Below are 12,863 nucleotides of genomic sequence, written 5' to 3'. Positions count from 1 at the left end.
TTTTTATTGAATTGTTCGTAATTTGGTACTATATTTGAGGAAGAAGGTATTTGAATTTTGTAGTGGTTATAAATTGGTGATGATTGTTTAACTAGCACTAAATTCGAATATGACGCTGGTATAAAAGGTTGAAATTCTTCTTCGTTTGTCCCAATAAGTGGGCTGCTTCTGAAACCGTTTAAGTACGGTGACACATATCGTTTATTTTGTGTATTTTGCCAGTGGGTCATATCCTTAGGATATTTTCGACTAGAAAGCATTATTTTACTAATGATAAGACGCCATTGTCATATTTCAGTAGTTACCTTAATTGTGCATGTCTCTTTAGTCGTTTCTCTGTTGTCAAGTCGTTAGTCAATATTTCGTCCAAGTTTGTTGCTATACTGTAGATTAAGTCGCTTTCAATGATACACAAAACATGTTTTGGGTGATTGATGACACTTACCTGTAAGGTTGCAGTTGAGACTGGGTTCCGAATGAAATAACTTCAACTTTCTCACCACGTGACTGCAATAGAAACAATTATTTGTTCTCATAAAAATTAAAATATGTGCAGATCTAAGGCTAAGTCGTGAGTATAATATTTTACGGATTTCAAAAGGCGATCAATTAAAATATTCAATTTAATATTTGGTTATTTGGATTGGATCAAGTATTGTCGAAGTTGTTGTTGAGATGTTATTTTTTAATTTAAAAAAACTTCATCGAATCATTTAAATTCATCAGAACTCCATCATCAAATTATTATAATTTGATGTTATAATTCATCTTCACTAAACATTTAAATATGACAAATTTGTTTTGGATAGACATAAGCTTAATAATAAGAGTGAAATGTAAGTCAAAGTAAAATACAAAATGCTGCAAAAATTCAGAAAATTTTCTTCATTTGGATTTTGGAATACAGGTTCAATATATAAAATAAAATAACTATTATAGCTGAAACTAATGATAATGATTGACCGAATGATGACAAAAATATTACGTGTTCTAATTTTAATTAACTTCAAAATAAACATAAAAGGAAAGACTTAAAAACTTACAGATAAGCTGTTTGTATGTCTATAACCATCTCTGTCTCTTTGCACTTGACCAATTGTTGAAGGTTGACCTCTGTAAACTCTTTGTTGTCTGTCACTTTCAATTTCTTCAGCTGGTGGCAAGGCATCCTCCACATCAGCGTAAAGTGGTTGCTAAATAGCACCACGCATAATGAGAATAAGTAAGTCCCGTGAAAATAAAATATATTTACTTTAATAATTTCTTGTTGAGTCTGAAGCTGACGTGGTTGGCCGCGAGAAGTTACTACGGCTCTTGGTTGTGGTGGTGGTGGAGGTGCCGGTGGGGCATACTTAATTCTTTGTTCGGATTTAGAATCGTCCTTTTCCCGTAAACGTTCCTTGCTTCTAACTTGTTGGGAACCGCTGGACGAGGAACTAGATGGTGCAGAAGCTGGCAATTCTAAGCCATCACATCCAACATTTCTAGGCCAGTCACAGGTTTGTAGTTCATGACTGAAATTAAAATTATATAGGATTATTTTTAAAATAAAATCATTTTTAATATTAGACTGTTTTTTATATAACATCTTTATTAAATACGCTTGATAAAATCCTAATTATAAATTAATTTATTACTACAATTCATTTGTACTTGGATTTATTCACAAGCAAGACGAGTGCGAGAAAATACATCAATATGTATTCCTCAATTATAAAATTGTAATAACTTATCGCTATAGTTGACACTAAAGGTATACACTTTATATAAGTTTTGTGGTTTGGTTCGCTTTGGTGCTAACCAGTATAGTTATTTTATTTTTGTTCTAATGTGTTTTGATTTTTGTCTAATATGATGTTTCCAATTTAATCTACCATCAAGATGGATTCCAAGGTATTTAGCTGATTCTGCTTGAGAAATTGGGCATCCATTGAGTGATATAATTAAGTTTTTATTATTTCGCCGCAATGCAAAACTAACGTAGACATATTTGGAGCTATTAAGTTGAATTTTCCAATCTTTCGTCTATTTGTAGATTTTGTTGACTGCCACTTGTACTTTTTCTACTGTCCTAGGCAGAGATATGTCGCTTGCCATAAAAATTGTGTCGTCAGCAAAGGTTCCAAGTAGTGTTTCTTATGTTGTTGAAATGTCAGCAGTGTAGAGCAGATATGGGAGAGGTCCTAAGACGCTACCTTGTGGAACTCCAGCCGAAAGAGTTTTAAATGTCCAGAACGCCATTTCGCGCGATAGTCTAAAGTTTTTTCCGAAAAAATATTACTGACAATAGTTACGCGGCAACAATTTGCTCATCTTACAGATTAATCCCAAATGCCAAACCCGATCAAAAGCTTGTGAGACATCCAGGAATATTGTAGGGCAGTATTTCTTTTCCTCAAACGCTTTTTCAATAGCCGCAGTTAGTCTTTGCACTTGATCGATTGTTGAATGGTTATTTCGAAAACCAAACTGGAAATCTGGTATTATTACGAAATTTTTAACTGGTTTAAATATTAGTTTCTCAAATAGCTTTGATATTGCAGGTAGCAGTATAGTATTTAAGGGTGGTTTAAGATATAAAATGATTTATGCATTATTACATAAAATGATTGTGATTTTATGACGGAATTGGATGTATGCACTGTAGTATTTTTAGTTTGCTACAAATTTATAATTGTGATTTTAAATATGTTTTTTTGTCTTAGGGACTCTTTTTATCTTATATTTATCTATCATTAGAGTATAAACGAGAATAACCCACAGTAATTAAATAGAGTAGAGTGTCTCAAAACAGAGAGTAAGAATAATACAAATTATTTATTCATTCTGTTGTATAATGTAACAGTTACTAAAATATTGAAAATTATGTTACGGGGGCAGTTATTATTTGTCGGGATATCGTGGTTTTTATCAATTCTTCAAAACAATATAAAGATAAATTGTATTAATATTTTCAATGATTGGCTCTATGTGTCCAGAACTTGTTAAATTTAATTCATTCTAAACGTGTCGGGGTATATTAACTGCTAAGTTAAAACTGAGGTTTGGATATGTAATATTTATTTCTTATGCAACAGTATCTAGTTTCTAATCTCTAATGGTGAGTACAGACATGAACGAAGCGAATGGTTTGAGTCCTGCGCGAGACCATGCGAACATTCGGAGAAGATTCGGCAAACAACTGTCTGTTCACGGTATTTTCTGATTGAAATGAACTCGTATCGCGTTCGGTTCTTCTCGGAAAATCTCGGTCTTCAACAATCGCTTGACGGGTTTCACGTTGTTTGGTTGGTTCAGAGGCATTCATTGCTCTATCTATAAAATCTCTCCTGTATAAGATACTGATTCAATCAGTCGTTCTATACGGCTCCAGTGTCTATCTAAAATACGTCTCACCTAGCCAGGTGGAACGTCTTCAAGTGTTTCAAAACAAAATTCCCAATTCAGTAGAATAATCAATGCCCCCTGGTTCGTCAGGAACAATCAAATTCATAGAGAAACAGACGTCTCCCAAGTTCACGATTTTATATCCGAGGTTTACTCGAGATATTTCTCCACTCTTCGTCTCTCGGACAATAGATGTATTACCGAGCTGGCCGATATTTTAGGCCAATAACTCATTCGGCTCTTCGTAGCCTTATTCTATCACAGCCGACACTACCCCATCGTGCTCTAACTCCAAATTGTCTCGACTTTCTCCGGCGAGCGATTAACTCATGTACCGCAAGCTGCGTGGTGTGATAACGACGCCACGTCCTTGCCTGGCCCTTGTGCCTCTTAACGGTGTTACCGGTTACGGGCACCCTCCTTACTAACAGTAAGAAGTGTCAGTTAGGGTCATTGGATCAGCTGATAGGGTGGGGTTTAGTGAGTAGCCCAGAGGCAGTCTCCACATAACCAGTCCAACTCGCTTATTCCTGCGGGTCTTCCCGACCAGGTATCCGTTATAGGATTCTCCTACCCGGTTCAAGGCCAAAAAAGGCATTCATTCTTTTGTTTACAACCATACTTTTCATAATGATATACCTTATAAAATAAAATGTTTTGTTAATCACTTTTCGACGGTACTCGTACAATGTTCTTTTCCTGAAAAGCAATGTTTATTGATACAAACTATATACCCTCACATCGTTTTTTAAAGAATATCAAGTTATTGTAAGTATGGCCAGTAACATAATAAACAAGATTTTGATAAGGAAGAAAATACTAATAAGATTGAAATTCAACTCGTTTGAACATTATAGTGAACATCTCATAAAACTATTATGTTTATACAATGTTAGTATTCTATTTATAGATTTCAAACATTTACGGGTCTGTAATGACTACAGAATTTTTGTTAGGAGATATATTTAGCCCCAAAGGAAAAGGCTATATGTACATATGTGGACATTTTAAAACATAATATAATAAATAATATAATATAATATAATATAATATAATAAAACATAAATAATATAAAAGACATAATAAAGCCTTAAATTAAAAATATTACTTCTATTTGGCGGCACAACATTTATAAATGGAGTCATAAATGGAGGAAATTTATAAATAAAGTCCCATTCGTCCGTCAAAAATAGAGACAAGAATTATATAGACAGGTACGAATTTATATTTACTGCATGATGTATGGTTATATTCTATTAATTTGATTACTGTTTTGGAGGTGAAATGTTTGTTAACCGTGTTGAAATTGTTTCAGACACAATGGCTAAGAAGTATGAAAAAATAAAAGTTGGCGAATACGAGATGATTTGGATGGAAGTTATAGTTCTTATAAAGAGATATTATGCTAGTATCTTTTAAAGTAATGAACTAAAAAATAAACTTGCTAACAAGCACATTGGGACATGTGTCGGACAAAATGAAGAAGTAACTTCTTGTTACCACAGTGATATGACAATCGTTAGGTAAATGACTCCAAAATTGCTGTATTTAATGGGTTTATTCTATATTTTAGGAATAAAATATGGCAGTCTCAACTTTTTTTTAACTAAACACGTTTATAACTGGAAAGGAAGGGAAAAAAGTTAAAAGCCAATTGTTGAGTACAGTGTGGTTAATGGGTGGTTATTTTTAAATGTTGATGTATCCGATATATTTTAAAATGTTTGCATTGTTTTATGAATTAAATAAAATTAGTAATAATATGGCATTACCGTATTGTTTCAACATTTTTTCTATTGTTATTTCTAATATTTACACAATTTCCATATATGTTCCGAACAATAATAGTTATTGACGATTTTTCGATTTTCCAATTGCCTGTTATCCAATTGATGTGGCACCCATCTGTCCATCTTTTGAATTTTCCCCATTGCTCGTAATCGGTCGCTAATCGTTTTTCGGACCCATTTAAAGCTTCTGCAAATTGTTTTTTAGGTTGGGGTGGGTCTTTATCCAATAATTCTTGCAGTTCCGCATCTTCAAACTCGCTCTACCAGAACGTTCTTTGTCTTCCACAGCGAAAATAACAGCAAATGCACATTTTCAGGCACGAGAATTGACATTTTGAAAGAGGTATAAAACTATGACGGCGTTACTTTCGCAAAATATAGCATGTATAATTTTGAAGCGTGATGTTAGTACAGTAAAACGACATATGGATCAAATCATAACAGTGCATACTTAATCCTAGCGATATCTCTTAAAAAAACCGGTAATGACTTTCCAATACACCTGGTATGCTTGACTGGAAATTGAAAATATATGATTTCACAATACTGTCCACATACAATGCTAATTACTTAATTCAATTAATTCTACTATATAATTCATACACTTGTATATTAAAATATTTATTGTATATTTATATTTTATGTAAATTTAGTTGCTTGAAGGCAATCTTATTATATGTAATTATGTTACTGAATAGATAAATAAAAATGAATACAATGTATAATCCATGCAAGACTTTCACCGAGCCGTCATCAAAAACGCCATCAATGTTTATTTGAAATTAAAATAAATCAATTACAACCGAATGAAATTAATTCATTTTAATTACCTATACATCAGTCCACCGGTACATGATTCTAACAGGGCTCCACCAAATACGCAAACATAGTATTGGGTGCAATCCGTTGGATGGGGATAATAACCAAATTCTTCTGGACAGTCAAAGTTTGCTCTTTCTCTTCCTTTGGTTTCGGCTAAAGTTGGCAGTGGACGAGACAGTTTTCTTTGTGCTTCTGCATCTGAAATTAATTGAAAACTTATATGAATAATAATTTAACATACAAACTTTTATTAAACATATGGTAATAATTTTCATATTATATTAGGTGTTTATATGTATTCTGTTATTAATTATTATTATTCGCAGATTTTGGGAAAAATTGGTACAATGTATTTTTAATACAATATTTTACATCATTTCTTAAGTTTTTTTTCTACCTTTCTGACAACATTGCTATATCATGGAGAAAAAACGTTGTTGGTTAGTACTTGGTATTTTTGTTGGATGGTAAACCAGTTGTTGATAGCAATAGCAAGTTATATCGCATCGATAAGCATCGGTAATTGGTAATCAAATCATCAGATTCAGAACAGAATTTCCTACTCGAGCTGCAACAGTGTATCCTTCATAACTTCTACAACGTCTTCCAGAGCGTTATCATTTAAAATGATGATTTTACGTGTGTTATGAATATTCATGAATATCTTCGGTGTCAATGTGGATGGCTTTCCGGGACTAACCCATGTTTTTCTACTCACAGAAACCCACAGAAAACTCTTATTTTTTGACCGGCAAGCAATTAAACCGTAATGGTGAAGAGGTTCGATATCTTATTTTCAAAGCTGTCGAAAGTTTATGAAGAATAAGTGTTTCTTCGTTAATTATTTTCGAACTTCGTTCTTTACCATTGACATCAATATCATCAATACTAAAATGGTTGACATCAAAACGGGCAATTATCATTTGAAGAAGCAGCATCATCAAAACTTTTCAAAGGTGTTTGATGAAGATTTTACAGAAGATTACTTCAAGTATATATTAAAGTTAATGAATGTCGAAAATGTAATTTTGAGCACTCCATTGACTGTTATTCTATCTAAAGATATATCAATATTAAAAATGTTACAATTACATTAGATTATTTAACAATGGTGTATATATTTCACATGTTTATCAATAGGTGTTTAAACATATAATACAAATTTATTAATACCAAAATAGTTAAATTTAAAACTTGACAGTTGAATTTCGAGTAAAATGACCTTTTCTAGGAAACCTTGCATTTTTAATTCAGTGAAAGATGCTGTTGAAAGTTATTAAGTTGAACTCTTTGAAAAGCTTTGAAATACCAGAAGAGAATTTTTGCAATAATAATCTTGACCTTGTAAATAGATTATACGATGATTTACTATCTTTATATGTGAGGTTTCAATATGGGCGGGTTAATATTGTATTGGAATGAAACAAATTGAGTATTAGTTATTAATAAAATTCTTTTTAGATTTGAAAGTTATTTTATATGCCCGGTTTATCCCGATTTAGCTGAGGATAAATCCGGCTAAATTTGAGGAATAGCTCTGGTTATGTTAACATCTCAGCCAAGGATAATCCTGCCATCAAATCTTACAAGCATTGTCCGCTATGTGGCATGTAATCAATTGTTATCTTTCTGTTGCCCCTTTTTGCGGGATGAAATACGGACCACAAAATTTAGAGAATATATCTCTTATATAATCGCATGTGAAACAAAGTTTTACATGCCTATTTCAATTCTTTGCTTATTTGAGTGGTATAAAAAACAATGGGTTAAATAGATGTCTTGAAAACAACATGGTCATCACATGCTGCAAATATTGACCAGTCCTTATTGAAGAACACATATCGTATATTATGGTTGTAGTTTCCTATTTTAATATGCTATCAGCTCTATATCATGTATCGTGAAAACAAATGAATAATGTATATAAAAATATATAGGAATATGAAATATTTAAAATTCACAAGTATAATATATAAGATTCAGAAACAGAGGACTTTGTTATTATTGATTTTTGTTTTAATATATTATCAAAGGGAAATTCAAAAGGCAAAAATAAATAAAAAATAAAATTTAACTATAAAATATATGATATATATTATAAAATTTAACAACAAATGAGACCTCATATGTTTATCATCATATTAGTTTTGATGTTCGTATTTCAATATGCTACCAAAAGTGAAACTCAATGTGGTAAACACAAACAAATCAGTAATATAATTGCATGATACGTGATGATATAATAACGTTATATAATAATTGCAACATTTGAATCTGAGAAGGAAACTATAACTTTATTCTCAATCTAAATGTTCTGTTCAAACAATTGGTTATTATTTTGCCTAAAGATAACTTTTACATTACAATGGTACGGTCTATATTTTTCTTAAACCAAGACCTTTTATTATATACAGTTAATTGGTTAAGCCAAATGTGGGAACCAGCTTTTTAAAATGTCATGGTATTCTTGCAAGTGTTTTGCTTATAAAATATATTCTACTGCCAGAATTGGTTGCTTTAAACTAGTCGCATGTGGTATTTGATGCGGTCAATAATGGCTCTGTAATTATCAACTTATATATAGATATCTACCACAAGGTTAATGAGACGGTATTTTCACAGTCTTATAAATATACTGAATGTATTTTAATTATTTATAGGTCATACATAGCAGGTTAATAACAGATTTGTTAATTATCGGTCTTAATTTTAAGAAATTTTACATTTCATAACATATACTTGAATTGTCTGTGCCTCAATAGAAGCTGAATTATTTCCATTTATCAAATAATCATAACTGGGATAAAATATTAATATAGTAACAGTTGTTGATGCATTAATAATTTTATTTTAATAACATATGCATTAAAAATAATGTTATTCATTTTAAACTCTAAATCATACAAATAGCAAACAACGAGTTATAGGGGATTAATTAAAGCTATAGTAACGATTTTGATATTCATTTGCTGATTTATTGTTTATTGCTTAATTATTCAATTGCAATAACAATTCATGCTAGTATTTTTAAGTGATGTAAAATGCAGTTACTAAATTATATTGCTCGTTATGCTAATAATACAAATTACAAAAAAATATTTTTATTATTATTGGTCTATTCAGATTTTATCAGTTGTGTTTCTTTAATTTAATACTATTTACTGATATGACAGATTAATGTTGAATGTTGTATAGCGAAATAATTTTTTTAAAAAATATTTTAGTCTCCTTTTTACTAACGGGGGTTTATCTGGGCTGGACCTTCAATTTAACGCGGGCTCCGAAACAGGGTCCACGGCATTAAGCCTACCGACTGGTCAGTGACCAACTTAGAGACCATCGCAGAAGACATCCGGTCTTATCCAGCCTGGTTACTGCCGTCACTGGAATGGTCATTCCTTGTTGGATTTTCCACCGTTGCCTAAAGATATTTACAATTACAATCATCAACATAAAGTACATCCATGCCCCTGTAGGATTCGAACCCGCTACTATCGCAACAGTAGGAGGGCCGTCCTGTCGCCTTGACCACTGCGCCAACGAAGTCGCCAAATAAAATAAATTATATGCTATAGATTCTGTATTTAAATTCCAAAAGGTAGGAGATTGCTAAGAATTAATAATAAGACTTAGTTTTAACATAATTTTCAGAATTTTTTTATGCCGGTTTACCGGTTTTTGCCGGTACCACTGAAAGGAAAAAGTATAATTTTCATCGTACGTTATAATTTTGTTATAATAAAAAGCTATTTTTGGCTGCTCTATAATCGACCTAGGTTGTATTCGTCCACTATATGTGGGACCAACTTTCCAAATTTTTGAATTTTTTCCACTTATTTTGAGAGAGAGATTTCTTCATCTAAGAGAACTTGAATTTTGTTCTTATATTGGCTTTCATCTAAGAGATCTTGCAGTTAGCATCTTCAGACGGGTTCAAATAAACTAAAACTAACTCAACAACAAATCAACAAAAAATTTTTTATCCTGAAGTCAATACCTTTATCATTTGCATATATAATTATATTATAAAACGTAAATTGCGACATCGGCACCAAAAATATAAGAGAGTGATTACGTGTTTTAAATTATTTTTACATTGTTTAAATATGTATAAAATACGGTGCTGAATGTACTGTTTATCATTTACCTTCATCTGCTGTTCAAAGGGGTTATATAAGTCATATGGGCTTGTAATTCGATGGTCAGAGATCTTGCATTAGATACTTTCATTATAACAAAAGAGTGGACGAATTTTTATACTTTAAATATTGCTTTAAGGTCGAAAAATATAGCCTAAATATGTTTGTACTGTAAGACATTTATTGAGAAAAATTGGCACAACAAAACTTTTTTGTAACAATACGTCCTTAAGTATGTTCAATAAACGTCAGCAGATAACAGTAGAATAAATGTAGTATACACTACATTTGCTGATCCGAGTATATGTAAAGTAAAACTTAATGGGCATACATATTTCACTTCGGTGTCAATGTGGATAGCTACTGAACAAACCCATGAGTTTGAATCTTCAGATTGCTGTAATAGTTCTACTTTTCATCTACTTTCATACGCGACAGAAAACTTTTCTTTTTTCCTGGATAGCAATGAAATCGCGATATTGAAACTATTCAAAACGACATTTTCAATTAATCATCTGGAAACAGTTCATTTATCACATGCTAAACTGTGTGAATGTTTTTTGATAGTCTCAATTGAATTTTCGTCTAATAAGTTAACGTAATGTCATTGATTTTTTGGACTTACTGACGTTCTTTGCCATCGACATCAAAATTACCACTTCTAAATCATTGAAACCAAAACCAGAAATTGGAATATGACAGACCAACACCACCTTAAGTTTCTAAACGTTTTTTTTATGGGATTTTATTTTGCGTATTTTGAATAACTCAGTAATGTTATTTCAATATGGAAAACAAATAATTTATGTAGATACATGCAGACATCGAATTTAACAGCTAGGTTATTTGTTTAACGCTCATTACTTTGCATTTTTACTAAATTCATATTAAAATAAAATATAGAAATAAATTCAAATTTCAATTTTGTGTATACAATTATTTCAGAGATAACTGTTAGTACAGAAAGTACTCTTAGAAATTTAGGGATATACAGCTCTTTGAAGGATATAAGTTATCACTTGGGTGTAGACAGAAGTATTTCAAAATGGAACATTATGGAACACTCTTGGCAAAACGTTATAAAAGAAGTGTAAAGAAAACAAAAGTTGATGGAAGAAGATAAAAGTTACAATAACATTTCATTTTTTAATAATGCATGGGAGATATATTGTAAAAAGATACCAACAAGTGGTCGGCAAAGGTTGTGGTTAAGGATTGGCTTACAAAACATAAATTAGGTTTTGAAGGCACCAAGGAATGAAGTATTTTAAATTGTCACTTGAAAAATATAAATGAAATGTTTAATTGTGTTTTATGTATTTTATATATTTACTTTTTTAGAAATAAGGCCTGAAAACAGATACACAATATAACGTCTTCCTCCCTATCACTGCATATTCAATCAAATCAAATTGTTATGGGATGTAACAAGGAATTACTACAGTAAATATACAGGTCAAGATCTACAGGCAAGAAATGTTTGGATATGTGGAAAGCAATACACTCTACAATAACACCCTTTAGTTTGAATGAACTCCATTAGACACAGACGAAGGCACTGACAAATGGAATTGTGAAGTAGTGTTAGATTGGAAATTAACAGCTTAATTTTTGAATTTGAATAGTGGCTCAGAATGTGACAGTGAGTGAATGAAACTTTCTGGATCTGGGATTATGATTCAATGCTGTCAATACCACGATATAGTGATGAGAGCGGAAGCAACTAAAGTTGAATATAAAATTAATATAATAAGAGTATAGAAAATCGTATTGTAGAGCGTGAAAGATTTATGTGCTTGGATATGTGTGTAAATATTTAGAATTTATATGAGCATTTGGTTAAATTGTACAAGAAGAAAATGAATACTAATTCTTTTGCAGATATGGCAAATACATTAGAGATAATGCAGTGATTACATCCAATTTTATCAAGCAAAATGTACACGGGTAGTAACAGAACCAACTAAGGAGAAATACACTGATATCAGAATGGTTTGACAAGAAAACACAGCAAGGAAGGAAAGAAGAACTAAACATAAAAAAATGTTTAAAAATGTTCTGTAATGAAAATAAAATACATTACTTGGATATACAATTATTATTTAGGTGGATTAAGCCTCCAGGGGATGCAATAGGTGGTTTAGAAAATAGTTCAATATAAATAGAATGAAATAACTCTAACCTATAAAATATTGTGGCTGTTTAATTGACTGTAGTTTAAGTCCATCGATAATATATGTATTAGATAATATTAGTACTGTAATATTAAAATAAATTATATTTCATAACATTTTTGTTTCATTATTTCATTTATATTAGAATGTTGTTATATATTGAAGCTAAAATAAACGAAAATGCCTAAAATGTCAACGTTAAATGCGGCAATATTGCACGTAATTCAATTATTAAACTAAATGATAATATACAATGAAGTTTCGCAACAACACGTCCGATTTTTTATAAAAGAAAAAATTTAATGATCTTTAACGTTCGTGTACTGTAAAAGGTTAATTTTTTACACTGATCTACTTAATATAAATCTATATGAAAGTGATAGTTTTTTTTTTCATTAGGCAAAAAATATAGTCGAAGTTGAATAATGATACGGTTTTTGTTGTTCTTGTTGGTTACTATTCTTTTCGAAAGGTCATCGAGAAACGTGATATTGCTATTGTTTCTGTCTATTTCCACATTCACAGTGTGGAAACCGACATAGCCATCAGCA

At 31.2% G+C, this 12,863-nt stretch overlaps 1 protein-coding gene across 7 annotated transcripts in view; it reads right to left on the bottom strand.

Moving 5' to 3' along the window:
* Positions 1-12,863, bottom strand: part of Cda5 (Chitin deacetylase-like 5) — a 45,435-nt gene that overhangs the window by 15,955 nt on the left and 16,617 nt on the right. For all 7 annotated transcript variants that reach the window (XM_076404978.1, XM_076404976.1, XM_076404981.1 and 4 more), the window contains exons 2-5: positions 6,008-6,197; positions 1,253-1,514; positions 1,044-1,193; positions 446-507 (exon numbers count right to left, since the gene is read on the bottom strand). In XM_076404978.1, coding sequence (XP_076261093.1) covers positions 446-507; positions 1,044-1,193; positions 1,253-1,514; positions 6,008-6,197 — 664 coding nt within the window. The remainder of the gene's footprint in view (positions 1-445; positions 508-1,043; positions 1,194-1,252; positions 1,515-6,007; positions 6,198-12,863) is intronic.

This window comes from Rhynchophorus ferrugineus, unplaced genomic scaffold (assembly GCF_030347505.1).
Source record: "Rhynchophorus ferrugineus isolate W39M unplaced genomic scaffold, kcgeb_rfMv2 rfM5, whole genome shotgun sequence".
NCBI classification, from domain to species: domain Eukaryota; kingdom Metazoa; phylum Arthropoda; class Insecta; order Coleoptera; family Curculionidae; genus Rhynchophorus; species Rhynchophorus ferrugineus.
Note: the sequence above shows the minus strand (reverse complement) of the source record. Positions and strands in the feature narration are given on the sequence as shown.